Below are 17,624 nucleotides of genomic sequence, written 5' to 3' on the forward strand. Positions count from 1 at the left end.
CTAACGTTGGGGCTTTTTTGTTCTTCTTTCTCTAATTGTTTTAGGTGTAAGGTAAGGTTGTTTATTTGAGATGTTTCTTGTTTCTTGAGGTAGGACTGTATTGCTATAAACTTCCCTTTTATTACTGCTTTTGCTGCATCCCATAGGTTTTGGGTTGTCATGTTTCCATTGTCATTTGTTTCTAGGTATTTTTTGATTTCTTCTTTGATTTCTTCAGTGATATCTTGGTTATTAAGTAGTGTACTGTTTAGCCTCCATGTGGTTGTATTTTTTACAGATTTTTTCCTGTAACTGATATCTAGTCTCATAGCATTGTGGTAGGAAAAGATACTTGATATGATTTCAATTTTCTTAAATTTACCAAGGCTTGATTTGTGACCCAAGATATGATCTATCCTGGAGAATGTTCCATGAGCACTGGAGAAGAAAATGTATTCTGTTGTTTTTGGATGGAATGTCCTATAAATATCAATTAAGTCCATCTTGTTTAATGTATCATTTAAAGCTTGTGTTTCCTTATTTATTTTCATTTTGGATCTGTCCATTGGTGAAAGTGTTAAAGTCCCCTACTATGATTGTGTTACTGTCAATTTCCCATTTTATGGCTGTTAACATTTGCCTTATGTATTGAGGTGTTCCTCTGTTGGGTGAATAAATATTTACAACTGTTATATCTTCTTCTTGGATCGATCCCTTGATCATTATGTAGTGTCCTTCTTTGTCTTTTTTAATAATCTTTATTTTAAAGTCTATTTTGTCTGATATGCGATTGCTACTCCAGCTTTCTTCTGATTTCCATTTGCATGGAATACCTTTTTCCATCCCCTCACTTTCAGTCTGTATGTGTCCCTAGGTCTGAAGTGGGTCTCTTGTAGACAGCATATATATGGGTCTTGTTATTGTATCCATTCAGCCAGTCTATGTCTTTTGGTGGGAGCATTTAATCCATTTACATTTAAGGTAATTATCGATATGTATGTTCCTATTACCATTTTCTTAACTGTTCTGGGTTTGTTATTGAAGGTCTTTTCCTTCTCTTGTGTTTCCTGCCTAGAGAAATTCCTTTAGCATTTGTTGAAAAGCTGGTTTGGTGGTGCTGAATATTCTTAGCTTTTGCTTGTCTGTAAAGGTTTTAATTTCTCCGTCAGATCTGAATGAGATCCTTGCTGGGTAGAGTAATCTTGGTTGTAGGTTTTTCCCTTCACCACTTTAAATATGTCTTGCCACTCCCTTCTGGCTTGCAGAGTTTCCGTTGAAAGATCAGCTGTTAACCTTATGGGGATTCCCCTGTGTGCTATTTGTTGCTTTTCCCTTGCTGCTTTTAATATTTTTTCTTTGTATTTAATTTTTGATAGTTTGATTAATATGTGCCTTGGCGTGTTTCTCCTTGGATTTATCCTGTACGGGACTCTCTGTGCTTCCTGGACTTGATTATTTCCTTTCCCATATTAGGGGAAGTTTTCAAGTATAATTTCTTCGAATATTTTCTCAGTCTGTTTCTTTCTCTCGTCTTCTTCTGGCACCGCTATAATTCGAATGTTGGTGTGTTTAATATTGTCTGAGGTCTCTAAGACTGTCCTCAATTCTTTTCATTCTTTTTTCTTTATTCTGCTCTGTGGTAGTTATTTCCACTATTTTATCTTCCAGGTCACTTCTCTGTTCTTCTGCTTCAGTTACTCTGCTAATGATTCCTTCTAGAGAATTTTTAATTTCATTTATTGTGCTGTTCATCATTGTTCGTTTGCTCTTTAGTTCTTCTAGGTCCTTGTTAAACGTTTCTTGTATTTTCTCCATTCTATTTCCAAGATTTTGGATTATCTTTACTATCATTATTCTGAATTCTTTTTCAGGTAGACTGCCTATTTCCTCTTCATTTGTTAGGTCTGGTGGGTTTTTACCTTGCTCCTTCATCTGCTGTGCGTTTTTCTGTCTTCTCATTTTCCTTATCTTACTGTGTTTGGGGTCTCCTTTTTGCAGGCTGCAGGTTCATAGTTCCTGTTGTTTTTGGTGTCTGCCCCCAGTGGCTAAGGTTGGTTCAGTGGGTTGTGTAGGCTTCCTGGTGGAGGGGACTGGTGCCTGTGCTCTGGTGGATGAGGCTGGATCTTGTCTTTCTGGTGGGCAGGACTGCATCCAGTGGTGTGTTTTGGGGTGTTTGTGACCTTAGTATGATTTTAGGCAGCCTCTCTGCTAATGGGTGGGGTTGTGTTCCTGTCTTGCTAGTTGTTTGGCATAGGGTGTCCAGCACTGTAGTTTGCTGGTTGTTGAGTGGAGCTGGGTCTTAGCATTGAGATGGAGATCTCTGGGAGAGCTTTCATCATTTGATATTACATGGAGCCGGGAGTCTCTGGTGGACCAATGTCCTGAACTCAGCTCTCCCACCTCAGAGGCACGGGCCTGACACCTGGCCGGAGCACCAAGGCCCTGTCAGCCACACAGCGGCAGCTCTGTCCCTCACTGCGCCTCCTGGGTCATGGCCTGCTGCTGCTGAGCCTGTGTCCTGCTTCTACCTGTGGTAACCCAACGGGAGCACGGGCAAGCGGACGGTCTCGAGAGGGTCTGCTGCTGAATGCTGGCCAGCCTCGTTCTCGTCCCTCGTCCCGGCAGCGATCCAGCAGCTGCAGTCGGGTCTCCTTTCTAACAAATCCTAAAGGGGTACTCAGATGACACCTTGTAGAACTTTCTGGGGATCAGGGTCAAAGAGCCTGTTAACATAGTGGCGACTGCTAGCTGTTACTTCCGAAAGGACGCTCGTGTGGATTGGGGTCTCCGTCAGGCACGCCATCTTGGTGCTATGATTTTTACTGTCTCGTTCTACAGGCGAAGAAAACCAGGTTCAAGAGAGTTGAACTGTCTTGCTCACAGCTGCACAGTAAGGAAGTATCCGAGCTGGAACTTGAATCGAGGCCTGTGTGATTCCTAGCCTGAGAGCCTTCCCATGAAACCAGCTGCCTTTTCACACTTGTTTGTGTGGCTGAGCTTTCGGAAGTTTCTCAACTCTTTACAAAACATCATAAAATGCTGCCATGATTAATTACATTCTAAGAATCTGGTATTTACAGTTAGTAGAAAAAAACGATACAGTGATTAGAATATATGTCAAGGTCTCCGCATTGTCAGCCAATACAAATCATATAGCCATAACTAGAACGTTTCAAGAGAGTCACCTTTAGCAGGTTAAAAATAAAAATCATAGGGATTAAGTACCTAGCTCGTTAACTACACTTACGTGTTATATAAAGCACAAAACACAGCACACATACCCGGGAAGCAAACAGGCCTCTTGTGTAAGCACGGTAAGCCACTTCCAAATTTTTCCTTCAACGAGGGATTGACACAGAGTAAGAGCCTAATAAACATTTGTTGAGTGACCAAATGAGGGATGAATGGATGAAATAATTTAGACACGTGTTAAATCATCTTGTTTCATATAAACACTTCCCAGTGTAACAGCTGCTAGGAATTTGAGAAAAACTGAAAACATTTAAGGCATAAATGCTTAAGGAGAAAGAAAAGACCTTTTAAAAATGTGTCTTATAAAATAGAGAAAGATTTTATTGTTTCTGTCAATTACTGTCACTTCATTCTCATACCCCAGGGTCTCAGGGGAGCAAGGTTTGGGAACCACTATCCTAAACTCAGATTTAAGTGATGAGATAAAACCCAAAAGCCCTACAGAGAAAGACAAATATTATATATCATTTATTTGTGGAATCTAAGAAAATGATACAAATGAACTTATTTACAAAACAGAAATAGGCTCACAAACATAGAAAACAATCATGGAGTGGGGTGGGAGGGGGGAGATAAATGAGGAGTTTGGGATTAACATATACACACTATATATAAAATAGGTAAACAACAGGGACCTACTGTATAGCACAGGAAACTAGACTCAATATCTTGTAGTAACCTACGATGGAAAAGAATCTGAAAAAGAATATATATATCTGAATCACTTTACTGTACACTTGAAACTAAAACAACTTTGCAAATTAACTATACCTCAAAAAAAAATACTGGTAGGAAAAAAAAAAGCCCTTGAATCTGGATGGATTTGATGTCTGTGAGGGGGGTAATTAACCCCCTCCCTAAATCCCAAATGCCTTTCCTCTACGTCTTTTCCATGCACCAGTCTCCCGGGTATGCCCTTGAACACAGTGGGGCGGTAGGGCCAGAATAGTGGTTAAGTGCACCACAGTGACATAGGGGCGGCTAAACACGCAGCAGTTAAGTATGCAGCGGTCACATATACAGTGGTTCACTACACAGTGGTCAGATACGCGGAGGGGAAGTATGCAGCCATGAAGAATGCTGGCTCCAGAAACAGACACACTTGGATTTGAACTACCGCTCTATTACTTCCTAGCTGGGCGGCCTCTATGAGTATCACTTTCATCATGTGTAAGATGGGTATAAAACATGAGACCTGTGTCCTAAGTTCGTTACAAGGAACGAGGGAGCTTACTTATGCGATGTGCCCTGGACCAGCACGGAGCAAGTTACAGTAAATGTAGTGTCTATTATTATAATTATTATGATTTTGATTATCACTAGCAATAGGTTTATCATCAATATTGTGGTTTTTACTCACGTCAGAGAGCAGGTCACAGATAGGGGAAGGGAGCAAGGGGCCTGGACACTCTACAATCGAATGGACGACACGGCATCATTTTTAGATTATCATGTCCAGAACCTTCTCTTTCGGCTCCGTGAGACTCCAACTAGCATCTTAAGGTCCTCTTATATACCAGGCTAACTGTCAGAATCTGTGCACACCTGATCTGATTTAATCTTCACTCGACTTTGAGAATTAGATCTCAATATCCCCATTTTATAGTTGTGAAAACTGAGGCTCACACAAGAAAACAAACTTGCCCAAGGTCACTCAGTTAGTAAGTGATGGTGTGCAGGTTTGAACGCAAGTCCCTACAACACACTAAGTCCCCTTTGGCTGTCTAGGAGTCAATGTTTTGAAAGTATGGAAATTCCCTTCCCCTCCCCTTCTCTCTCCATCTCCTTCAGCCTCTTATGGAAACAACATTTTTTTTTCTGTTTCCTGGGGAAAATCCTCCAGAACCGATGTTGAACTTCACTTCTTCAAGCTGATAGGATTAACTGTTTCCCCCGCATTGAAATCACGGCCTAACTAACTAAAACCTGTAGCTAGTCTGGGTAGAGGGCACCCTGGGTGGAGAAGCAGACTTCATCCATGAAAGCTGCTCTGGCTTCCTAAGCCACTGCCTCAGGATTCAGGCTCTTAACTAGAGACTCCCGTTCGTAAGTCTCAGGGGTCTATGAGTCCTCTGAAATGGGACACAGAACTTGGGGAGTATTCTTGGCATTCATAGCTTCCATCTAATTCTCAGATGGGTTTTGATCTGATTTAAGGATCTCAAAGAAGAACTTGCAAAAGCGAGAGAGGAAGAGTGGTCAGAGAGACAAACTTCATTTCTCCAACCTCAAGTTGAACTTCCCTGTTAGACTGAAGAGGGGAGTGGGGGCAGGGTCTCACCTGTGTGCTCTGGCAGGACTGGCCTCCTGGCAGGCTTTGCCTCTCTCCCAGCTGTTGGAGCCCAAGACCTCAGTGGCCAGAGGCTGGCTCAGCTTTTCCGAGGGTCCATCCTGAGCTGGGACCATGGGGCTGCTCTGGGGTTCTGTCCTATAGGGGAGGAAATAAGGAGGCAAAAGTGTTAGGATATGACAGAGATTCTTACTGTTCATCAAACATTCATAGATGTCAGAATATTTCCAACCTCCCTCGGAGTTAAGCTGGGGCCATATCATCATCAAGGGTCAATGGTCTCTGAATGGGAGTGATGTGTATTGTTTCCAGTTTGAGGCAGTAAGATCTGTGTGTCATCTCCAGCTCTCTCTCCCTCTGTCACAGTGACTTTGGAGGCCACACATTCCAAAAGGTGAAGCTACTTGATGGAGGAGAGATGCCTGGACCACATCAGACTTTGCATGACAGAAATAAGCCTTAGTTAGGTTAAGCCACTGAGGTTTAGGGACTTACTTGTTACTGCAGCATAGCCTAGCCTAACCTGATTGAATCACAGGGAGAGGCTGGAAACCAGCATTTTACTTCCTTCCTTAAGACTTAACTGGAGGCCAAAGCAGTATAGGATTAGTTCAAACTCTCCTTTGCCATTTCGATCCCACTTTTCTGCCTTATCTGTGTATGGCACAGAGACAGCTTCATTTAAACACTGTCTTCACGATTTAGTAACTCTAGGTCCTGGGATCAGTCCCTCAACCTCTCTGAGCTGCAGTTTCCTCAACTATAAAATAGGGAATAATATCAGTCCATATATTGTTGAGTTGTTGTGAAGATAAAATGAGATAATACAAGCAAACAGGAAGGCCTAAGAAATATCACTGCCCTTTCCCTTTACTTCTCTGTGAACCAAAGCTCCCATTTGGTGTCCTTAGCAGGTGTGAGCACGCCTACTTGGGACGGCAGTTCCCATGAAGGCCTGAAGTTCTCTTCTCTGCCTCTGAGATGAGGTCCAAATAACACAGGGAAATTACCTGCGTCCCACCTCCTTCTCTGAGCCCCAGAGAGGGAAAGGAAGTTGCTTAGTTACTCAGTCTTTGAAGAAGCTGTCACTCAAGTCTCCTGGCTCCTGTCATTCAGTCAGGAGTCTGAGAACCACAGGTGGATCTGGTCCCATCCAGCGAGCATCCCAGCCTGCTCACCCTGCCTGCAAATCCCAGGTCAAGCATTGATCAAAGGCATTAGCATTTCTCCTGCACCGAGCTCCTGCAGCCAGTGCATCAAGATTGGTTTTATGACTCAGGATGCATACATTTGATAAGCCCCCTGCTCCTTCGGGCTGCCAGGAGCGCAGGCCAAGCCTGGTCAATATTGAAGGAAGGGCAGCAAAACACATCCTTCTCTGTCAGCCGCTGATCGGAGCATCTTTAGAAGCAGAGCTGGGGGACACTTCAAGCCCAGGAAGGATGGAGATTCTAGTCGGGTCTGCCCAGCCCTCCTCACTGCCAACTCCATGCTACCAGAACTCCAGTTTTCCCTACACCTCCCTGCAGCCCTTCTCCCACGATGAGGGTTCCATTTCCATGCCTGCGTTCCCTCCAGTCTATCTGTGTGGAATGCTGTCCTGGCTCTTTTCAGATAACTCAAAGCTTGCAGTTTCTGCCCAGCCTCCAGCAAGGTTTGCCTCTTGCCACACTTGTCCTAGCCAAGGCTAACCCAACATTCACTAACGCCTATTCCCTGAGTTCGTGCGGTATGTCCAGGCCAGTTCTAAGACCGGCGATGCAGTGAACAAGACACAGGTGTTCCCTGAGATCATGGAGTTTAGATTACAGATGGAAAAGCAGGTAATAAACACACGAGAAAGTAGAAATATGGCTTATTTGTTGGTAATAACTTATGGAGAGAATAAATCAGTGGAATGGGGCTAGGAAATGGGAGCAGGTGACTGTTATTTCATATACAGTAATCAGGGAAGGCCTTTTTTAGGAAGTAACAAGAGAGTGGAGACTTGAAGGATCAGAGACTAACCTTGCAGTTTGTGTTGGTTTTAAAATGTGTTCACAAATTCTTTGACACTCATACCATCAAAAGCTGAATCCTAGAAGATGTGGTATATATACGATGGAATACTACTCAGCCATAAAGAAGAATGAAATAGTGCCTTCTGCAGCAACGTGGATGGACCTAGAGATTACCATACTAAGTGAAGTAAGTCAGACAGAGAAAGAGAAATATCATATGATACCACTTATATGTGGAATCTAAAACACCCGATACAAATAAACTTAGTTACAAAACAGAAATAGACTCACAGACATAGAAAACAAACTTACGGTTACCAAAGGGGAAAGCGGGGGGAGGGAAAAATTAGGAGTTTGGGAGTAACAGATACACACTACTATATAGAAAAGAGATAAACAGCAAGGACCTACTGTATAGCACGGGGAACTATACTCAATATTTTGTAATAACCTATTTGGGAAAATAATCTGAAAAAGAATATCTATATATGTGTGTGTGTGTGTGTGTGTGTGTGTGTACACACACACACACACATATGATGGAATCACTTTGCTGTACACCTGAAACTAACACAATATTGTAAGTCAATTATACTTCAAAAAAAAATAAATAAATTTTAAAAAGAGAAAAAAAAAAAAAAGCTGGAGCCTAACTTCCCTCCCTGTGAATACTGGATGGGCTAGTGACTCACTTTTAATGAACAGACTGAATTAAAAGTGATGAGATGTGACTTCCAAGACGAGGTCATGAAGGCAACTTCTACCTCTTCCTCTTGGATTGATCACTTTGAGGGAAGCTGGTCGCCATGTTGTGAGGACACTCAAGCAGCCCTGTGGAGACGCCCATGTGACAGAACTGAGGCCTCCTGCCAACAGCCAGCACTATCAGCCATGTGACTGAGCCACCCTGGAAGTGGGTCCTCCAGCTGCAGTCAAGCCTTCAGATAAGACAGCAGCCGTGGCTGACATCTGACCACCATCTCATGAGAGTGGTGAGTGAGTCAGTCACCCAGCCAAACTCTTGACTCACAGAAACTGCAAAACATAACTGTTTATTGTTGTTTTAAGCCACAAAGATTTGGAGTATTTTGTTGCTCAGTAATATACAACTTCTATACAGGTGTCCGCAATCAGTGGAAGTATGTTCTAGGCAGAAGGAATAGCAAGTTCAAAGACACTTGGCATATACAAGGAATAGCAAGCAGGGGTTAGAGTGATAAGAGGACAGATCAGAGATGAGGTCTTTGATGGGACCTAGGAATCTGTATTCTTAAAAAGTTCCTTGGGGGCCTCTGATACTGTGCCAGGTTTAGCAAAGCCTGGGCTACATAGGTCATGGAAGACCTTTGGGTCCCATGCGGCTGAGATGGCTGATGTGGTCTGGCTTACATTTCAGAAGGTTCTCTCCACGGGCTTCGGACACTCAAAGGAAGGGAAGAAAGAGATCGGGAGACTACTGCAATGACTTAGTGATCAGCGAGTTTATCAATGGATGCGTATTGTCCAGCAGAGTCTTGAGTTGGACACACACACAAGAATGGAATTTTGGACTTTCTGGAGCATTACAGGAAACCAAGACACAAATATGTGCCTGAGGCAACCTTGCACTAGGCAGAAACTGAGTCGATGTGAGGAGTTTGGCAGTGAATAAATACATGACAAATAGTGCTGCCATTGGATGGAAGGTCTCAGTGACTTGTGCTAATAGAGGCGTGGGTTATCCCCAGTGCAGGGAAAGCTGGGGGATACTACTGCCAGGCACTGGCGGACAAAGCTTAAGGCAGGGACAGTGCCTCACCCATCGCTGCCCGCAGCAGGGTGGAGAATCAGGGATGGAAACCCTGACAATGGTTTGATGAGGAGAGCGGTATAATGGAGCTGCTGCAGCTTATAGCTTAGCTTGACACTCCCTGATGTGGTAGTTCTTTTTTTTCCCAATAGCACTGGCTTCCCCTTGCTGGTGTTGGGTACCTCACCTGGGATTATAACACAAACAAAAACAGAATTGATTCTACCAGGCTGACAGGGAGTGGTGAGGGAAAGATGAAAGGAATCCTTCCTAATGTAACATTTAAGATTGTTTAAATGTGTTCTAATACTTTGCTTCTTAGCTTTTTTAAAACTGAAAGAGACTCAGGGATCATGTAGTCCAGGCTCTGCTAAACATGGCACAGTATCAGAGGCCCCTTAAGGAACTTTAAAAAATACAGATTCCTAGGTCCCATCATAGCCATAATAAATCAGTCTCCAAGGATGAAACGTGGGAACCTGCAACTCAAAGAAACATCCCAGGTAGTTCACTTCTATTAGGTCAAGAATAAATCCAAACTGATTATTGGGATTAAAGGGCTCTGAATGACCTGGCCTCTGTCCCTCTAGACCCCATCTCCTACCTCCTCCCCGTCCCTTACTCTGCTTTGGCCACATGGCCTTCTTGCTGCTCCTCAGATGGAACAGGGCCCTTACTCAGAGCCTTTGCTCTTTCTGTTCCCTCCACCTGGTATGCTGTTCCTCCCCCAGCTATCTGCATGGCCGGCTCCTTCTTTTCACTCAAATGTCACCTCCTCGGAGAAGCCCTCCCTTATCCCCTTATGTAATCGTGCTCCTCTCATCACCGGCCACCGTCACAGTGGCCTGCTGTGCCTTCCCTCCTTCACAGTACTTGTTACTATTTGAAATGACCATTTTACATGTTTATTTGCTAACCGTTTGTCTTCTGGACTAGAATGTAAGCTTCCTGAGTGTGGGAACTAGTCTCTTCTCTCACCACCGAATCCCCAAGGATCTAGTGCCTGGCATAGACAATGCCTCCTTACTCAGGAAGCATTTGTTGAATGAATGAATTTACAAATCAATTCTGATGACCAATCTCATGTGAGAACCACAGGTCAGATGCAACCTCTCCTCACATATAAAGAAGCAGAGGTCCAGGAAGAAGGACCAGTCTGAGGCCACACAGCACTTCAGTGGACTCAGACCTCAGCCGTGGTACCTCCACCCCCGTAGCCCCACCCATCTTCCTTCTTTGCCTCCAGCTTTGCATCTTTGCAGGGCTTTAAGAAAAATTCTGTGTCCCATCCTTGCTGAGGAGTACAGGCAGCTGCCTCGTTTTTTCCACGCAGCTCTTTGATGTTGCATTAAAAAAAAATACTTAAAAGAAGGCGAGCTCTTCAGGGGACGGCTAAAACAGTGAAGTCAAGGGCCAGTGCACTCCACTTCACAGAAGGAGGGAGGGAGGCACAAGTGCTGCATTCCTCAAGGCCTCCCGCTCAGTTCCTGCTAATCAGCGACCTGGAGCTTAGATGCTGCTCTCCGTAGTCATGGCAACCAGCAGATTCACAGCCTGTGATAAGAGGGCTGAACTTTCTGCAAAACTCTCCAAGATGACTGGCTCCCTAGCTGCTTCCCTGCTTCCCCCATCAAAGCTCCTGACTCCAACAAAGTGTTCACTCAGCCGGTTGGGTGCCTCGAGCACTAGTGTGAGTTAAACACCGTTTGGGGAATCAGAGACAAACAGCGGTGGAGGGGAGTGAGGACGCCGGCCCCTGCCCACCTCTGTGCAGAATGAGGAAACTGAGGTCCCAAGAAGAGAGGAGTCTTGCCCAAAGCCCCAGGGCGACTCACGTCAGAGCTTCAGCTTGAACTGTGGCCTTCTGACCCCCAGGCCAGTACTCTTCCCACGTCCTTTGATCAAAACAACAGCTGGCATTTATTTATCAAGCACCTACTCCGTGCCAGACACTGGGCTAAGCTCTTCTCTGCGTCGTCTCATGTAAGCTTCCAAAGAAACCCAGGAGCAGGCATGGCCACCCCCGCTGTACAGATGGAGAAACTGAGACCCAGGGGTAGTAAATGGCAAGAGCACCAGAGGCCCTGCTTGTTTATGAGAATCAGCTGAGAAAAAAGGAGAGCAATCTGGAAACCACTTTGAAAATATAAGGAACTAATAAGTGGGGGCATAGGGTGAATGTTAGTAATTTCCCTGTACGACAGGGATTTTTGCCTCATGCGTTTGCCTCTGGCCTGAACCTTACGTTCCACAAATAGAAGTGGCACTTGGCCGTTAGATTCGGGACATCCCTGACACTTACTTTCCCCGTCCCACTAATAGCTTCTCCCGGGGTAGAGCACTTGCAAATCCAGCGTCTCAACAGAGGCTGACACGGCTCTCGGTGAGGTACTCAGTTCGGTGAACTTATCCCCATTACTCACACAAAGACACTGAGGCCTGGGGAGGCAAAGGAACCTGCTTCCCGTCCAAGATTCTTGTTCTACACTTTCATCCAGGGCTGTGACTGATCCGCCCTTGTCCCTGCACTTAGCCAGACACCTACTGTCTCCCCATTTCAGTAGACAATGAAGGCGCAGACCCTCAGCTCACGAGTCCAGCAGAGAACCCAAGGTTTATCGCTGGGCTGAGCCAGCCCTTGGGGAAGATGGATTTGGCTAATTTGTGCCTTGGCTACCGGGGCTTCAGTCTGGGTCCTGTTAATATCCCGGCCTGACGACTCAGTACCAAGGCCTTTTCAAGGTTAATTAAGCCTGGTTGGGGATCCTCTGAGGGAGCTGTGATTCTTTGAGCTTTGCTATCACGATTGGAAGAAGTGTAGGAGCTTGGGGGAAGATCAGGGATTCCAGACAGCCACCGTGGGAGGCATCATCTGGATGTGGGAGCCACGATGCTCAGCTTAGTAAGAACTGAATGAGAAAGAAAACAAGTTTTATGAGGCTGGCATTTCCCTCATTATTTCATTCATTTATTCAACAGCTGTTTACTGAACGCCTACTTGGTATCAGATTTCAAGGACCCAAAAGTAACTAAAACTTATCTGTGTCCTCAAGGAATTTCCAGCCTGGAAGAGGAACACTGATTCCTCACCTGGGGATTACAATATGGTATAGTCAGTTCTCTGATGGAGAGAAGCTCAGAGAACCATGGAACCACAGAAAGAGCATCTAATCCAGCCTGGGGAACATGGGCAGGTGGCTGTGAAAAGTCTCCTAAAAGATATACGGAAATTGGTCATGTGCAAAGGCCAGGCACCGAGACACAGCAATGGACTTCAAGGAACTGCAGAGGAAGTAGTAAGTTGGAAGAGATAGTTGGGGTGGAGGATGGAAGGTAAGAGTTGAGACTGGCTTATTTCACTTAGCATAATGCCCTCAAGGTCCATCCATGTTGTTACAAATGGCAGGGTTTCCTTCTTTTTATGGCTGAATTCCATTTCACCTATCTATCTATCTATCAGATACATATATGATATATATCACATTGTCTTTATCCATGGACACTTAGCTTGTTTCCATGTCTTGGCTATTGTAAATAATGCTGCAATGAATGTGGGAGAGCAGAAAAAAACAGGAGCTGAGACTAAGGAGGTAGTCAGGGCTAGATTCTTCAGGGCCAAGTGGACAGGTGCTTCTCACACCTTCACGTGTATGTGAACCACCTGGGGATCTTGATAGAGTGCAGATGCCGATTAAGTAGGTCTGGGCTAGGGCCTGAGCTTCTGCATTTCTAACCAATTCCCAGGTGATGTTATTGCTCCACGGACCATACTTTGAGTAGCCAGGTTGTAGATTTTACAAATGATTTGGACTGATCCAGCTTTCTAGCACCCTCTGTCCTCAGGCAACTGGTGAGAACGGTTTAGTTCAGTTCCCAGGGCTGAGAGCATGTGAGTGTGTGAACATGTGTATTTGTGCGTGGTAAACACTCTTGTATATCAAAAACTGTCCAGTTCCTGCGGCTTCCCTGGTGGCGCAGCAGTTAGGAATCCGCCTGCCAATGCAGGGGACACGGGAAGATCCCACATGCCGCGGAGCAACTAAGCCCATGTACCACGACTACTGAGCCTGCGCTCTAGAGCCCGCGAGCCACAACTACTGAAGCCTGCGTGCCTAGAGCCTGTGCTCCGCAACAAGAGAAGCCGCCGCAGTGAGAAGCATGCGCACCGCAACGAAGAGTAGCCCCCGCTCGCCGCAACTAGAGAAAGCCCGCGCACAGCAAGGAAGACCCAACGCAGTCAAAAATAAATAAATAAAATAAATTAAAAAAAAACCCCATCCAGTTCCCAAGTTCAGGTCAAAAGACAAAAGAACCATATGGAGACAAATCAGCTCAGCACTTCTTACCCAGCTCAGCCAGGCAGGTCAGGCCCCCAGCCTGCCTGGGTTTTGAACTCTCAGCACAGAACACAAGCCTACTGCCCTGCAATCCACCCCCAGTCCACCCAGTCATTTTGCCCTTCACAGGCTGGCCTGTCGATTGCCTATTTGCCTAGTGAGGGTTCAAAGTGCCAAGAAGGGGACTGAATCAGATTCTTGGTGTTGTCTGACATGAGGGCTGCCCCCAGCTTGGGAGCTGGCTGAATTCCAAAATGTTGTGGTTTCCCACTTGACCACGTCGTGAGGGGTAATCAGGTGATGCTGGGAAAGTGCAGAGGTCCTGCAGTTCTACTGACCTGGCTTCATGCCCTGATTCTACCCAGCTGTGTCACCACAGGAAAAAGGAACACCTCTCGCTCCAGCCCAGGGGCAACTGCAAGACCTTTCTATCAGCTGGAATTGCAGACATAGGCCTTGGATTTCTCCATGGAGGGAAAATTGCTGATTAGACTTTCTTGCCCCGGGAGGGACTGTGCTAGATGAGTCCCTTTTGGACATCATGAAGGCTACTGCTAGAGGAGGCGCCAAGCAAGCAAGATCTGCTGGGAAGAGGGAAGAAGCCCTCAGCCTCATAGGAAACCTTCAGCCCGGAGTAGCAGAAGCCTTGGTTCAAGAGCTGAGAGAGTAACAACTGGTCCCAGGAGGTGCTGTCAGGGGTCGTTCACGTATCCTTCCTTCAGCCACTGACACAACACATATTTATTAAGCACCTACTATCTGTGGGGCATGTTCTAGGCACTGGAGACACAGCAGAGAATAAGACAGAAAAAACTCTCTACCTGGCGGAGCTTGCATTCTCCTGGGATGGGCAGAGGGGAGAGGAGAGCAGAAAATAAGCGGAACTGCATGAACTATGGATTTAATCGAAGGCAAAGAAGGCTATTAAAAAAAAAAAGAAAGAAAGAAAGAAGGAAAGGGAGACGGATAAGGGGAACTGAAAATGCTACCAGGAGGGGAATGTGGTTTTAGACGGTGTGATCAGAGAAGGTTTCACTGAGAAGGGAACATTTGAGTGAGACTTGAAGATGATGAGGGAGTGAGCCTGGAAACGAGCCAAATAGGCAGAGGGCACAGCCAACGCGAAGGCCCTGAAGTTGGAACGTACGAGATACACTGAGGTTGGAAGTGAGTCAGCAAAGGGGACGAGAGGAGGGGGTGATGTCAGAAGGGTAAGGGGGCTCAGATCATGTTCTGGTGGGCTGCTGCAGGGCCTTGGCTCTTTCTGAGTGAGGTGAGATGCCGTGGGAGGGTTCTAAGCAGAGGAGCGATGTAATCTGACTTAGGTTTTAAAGGATCTCTTTGGCAGTTTGCTGAGCGTGGATAGCCAGGGAGCTGGGATTAATGCAGGAAGGCCCGTGAGGAGATGATTGCAGCACCCCACAGGAGACGAGGGCCGGGATCGGTGTTATCGCTGGTGCAGTGGTGAGAAGCGGTCGGTTTCCGGACAGATACTGAGGTTGGAATCAACCAAGTTTGCTCACGGGTGACGCCAAGGGTTCTGGTCTGAGCAACGGGGACGATAAGCTGCCGTTGACTGGGCGGGGACAGCTGCAGGTGAGGGGTGTTTTGTAAGGGTTCCCCAGAGCTCAGTTCTGGACATGTTAGTTTTGAGATGCTAATTAGACACCCCCTCGTGGAGATGGCAGGTGGGCAGTTGGATACAGGAGACTGGAGTTCAGAGAAGACATTAGCGCTGGGGAAAAGCCCTTGAGTGATGTTAGCATTTAGATGGTGTTGAAAGCCAGAAGATTGGATCTTCTGGGGAGTAACCAGGAGCACGTGGCTAGAGTGAAGTGGGAAACTGAGGACAAAGGTAAGCTCTGAGGGAGTTGTATCGGCGGAGTTTCAGAATAACAAAATGGCTCGATAGAAGTGTCCCAGCCGGGCGGACTGGCTCTTAAAATATACTAATAAAATGTCTGATTCTTCCAATTCATTCCTTTAGATGCAGTGATTCATTTATTGTTTATGCATTCATTCATCTATTTCTTCATTAGCTATTCATTTATTCACTGATTCATTAATCACTCATTCACTCATCTGCTAAGCATCACTTTACTTCTGGTGGAGGGTCATTTCAAGATGATCCAGACGTCTTTCCCTCAAGAAGCTCACAGTTCAGAGGAAGACAAGGGGTAGGTACATAAGAAACTCTCATGTGGGGTGAAGTGATCCAAGAGAGAAGTCCTGAGTAGAGACAGGCCACCACTGCCTGCAGGAAACAAGACAGGTAGCACAGAGGGGGCTGGGCTGCTTGTCCGGGGAGGGCTGCCAGAGCACAGTGGTTAGATTTCTCACACTGGCCCTGCCTGGGCACTCACCGTGCTCAAAGGCACGACCCTGGGCGAGTCCCTTCACCTCTCTGGTGAAAGCACCAGTTGTCTGCACCTCACAGGACGCTTGTGAGGATGAAACGGCACGATGCATGCCCAGCACTTAGTTTCTGGCACACGGCGGCACTTTAAATATCAGGGAGAGATCACAGTGTTCACCAGCCTCACTGCTCATTCCGATTCCCTTTCACCAAACAGCTCAAGACAAGGGATTCTGGGAAGGGAAAGGGCAGGGAGGTCAGGGTGCCCTTGAGTGTCCCCGGAGATCCTCCCTACACTGGGGCCTTGCTCCCCCCACCAAGCTGAGTGGCTACCCATTCGCTGCTGGGTCCTGGCTTTTCTCTCTCAATAGCCCAGGGATGAATTTATCTCTTCCTGTCTTCCCGGGACAACCAACTGGACCCTTTCATCAGCTGGAACTACAGAGGTGGGGGTGGTGATGAGGGAGGGCATCGGGGAGCGTGGTGCAGTTGGGACTTTGTGTTCCTGTAGACACACACAACACACACGTCCCCCCTTTCTGGGGCTGAGGTTTGGCAGAAAATTCCTAACAAGCAGAGAGTAAGCTACCGCTAAAATCTGCAGAGAGGACAGAGCGGACAAGCCACAAATCTCGACGGCAGGCGGTGAGCAGGCGGCGAGCAGGCGGCAAGCTCCTGGGGTCTGGGCTCGTTAGTTTTTTTTTTTTTTGCGGTACGCAGGCCTCTCACCGCTGCGGCCTCTCCCGTTGCGGAGCACAGGCTCTGTACGCGCAGGCTCAGCGGCCATGGCTCACGGGCCCAGCCGCTCCGCGGCATGTGGGATCCTCCCGGACCGGGGCACGAACCCGTGTCCCCTGCATCAGCAGGCGGACTCTCAACCACTGCGCCACCAGGGAAGCCCATGGGCTCGTTAGTTTTAAAATAACACAGCAGAGAAGTGAGATAAAGGGCTTCAGCGGGGGAAGCTGTCAGATACCTCGCCTTACGTTGTTGGAACCACCCGAGGGGCCCCATCTCTCCTCCTGGGTTTCAGAAACAGAGATTGCAGGCTGGGGCAGTGGCTGTGTTACCTGATCACAGAGCCAGAACTTGTCAGAGCTAAGCCAGCCCTTGCAACTCTACCCAGGAGAAGCTGAGGTCCAGAGAGGGGCCAGTGCTACATTCCAGGACACTCGGCGAGTTAGGGGCTGAGCAGGGACCACCAATCAGTTCTTCTGCAGCTGTAGCGAAAGCTATTACTCAGATCTTAGTCAGTGTGAGTGTTGCCTACAAATACCGCACAGGCACCCCTTCCAAGAAGGTTATATCCACCCCTGGAGGGTGGCGAGGCATCCCATAGCCAACGACTGACTTGGGAGTACAAACGACCTTCCCCTTGCGGCAAGGTAATACAATTCACACTCTAGAGCTCCCTGTGGGATCAAGCTGAGGCTAGAGTCTAGCTGGAAGTACATCTTTTCTTAGCTTTCTGTACTGCCCTAGCTTGCTTCGTCTTTCCCTTTCTCCTGAGAGCACACCCTCAATAAGTCTGTGCATCCAAATCGCTGTCTCAGGCTTAATTTCTTGTGAATTCCATCAAAGACAGACCCAGACCAAGTTTTCCTCTACCAAACCACTAAAT

The 17,624-nt window shown here is 46.7% G+C and overlaps 1 protein-coding gene across 1 annotated transcript in view; it reads right to left on the bottom strand.

Moving 5' to 3' along the window:
* The window catches only part of SRRM4 (serine/arginine repetitive matrix 4), a gene marked incomplete at both ends in the record, with an annotated part of 161,763 nt that overhangs the window by 42,445 nt on the left and 101,694 nt on the right, over positions 1–17,624 (bottom strand). The window contains one exon of the mRNA XM_082667848.1: positions 5,513–5,659. Coding sequence (XP_082523974.1) covers positions 5,513–5,659 — 147 coding nt within the window. The remainder of the gene's footprint in view (positions 1–5,512; positions 5,660–17,624) is intronic.

The sequence above is a fragment of the Grampus griseus genome (genome assembly GCF_964374135.1).
Source record: "Grampus griseus genome assembly, chromosome: 12".
In the NCBI taxonomy this organism is placed as follows: domain Eukaryota; kingdom Metazoa; phylum Chordata; class Mammalia; order Artiodactyla; family Delphinidae; genus Grampus; species Grampus griseus.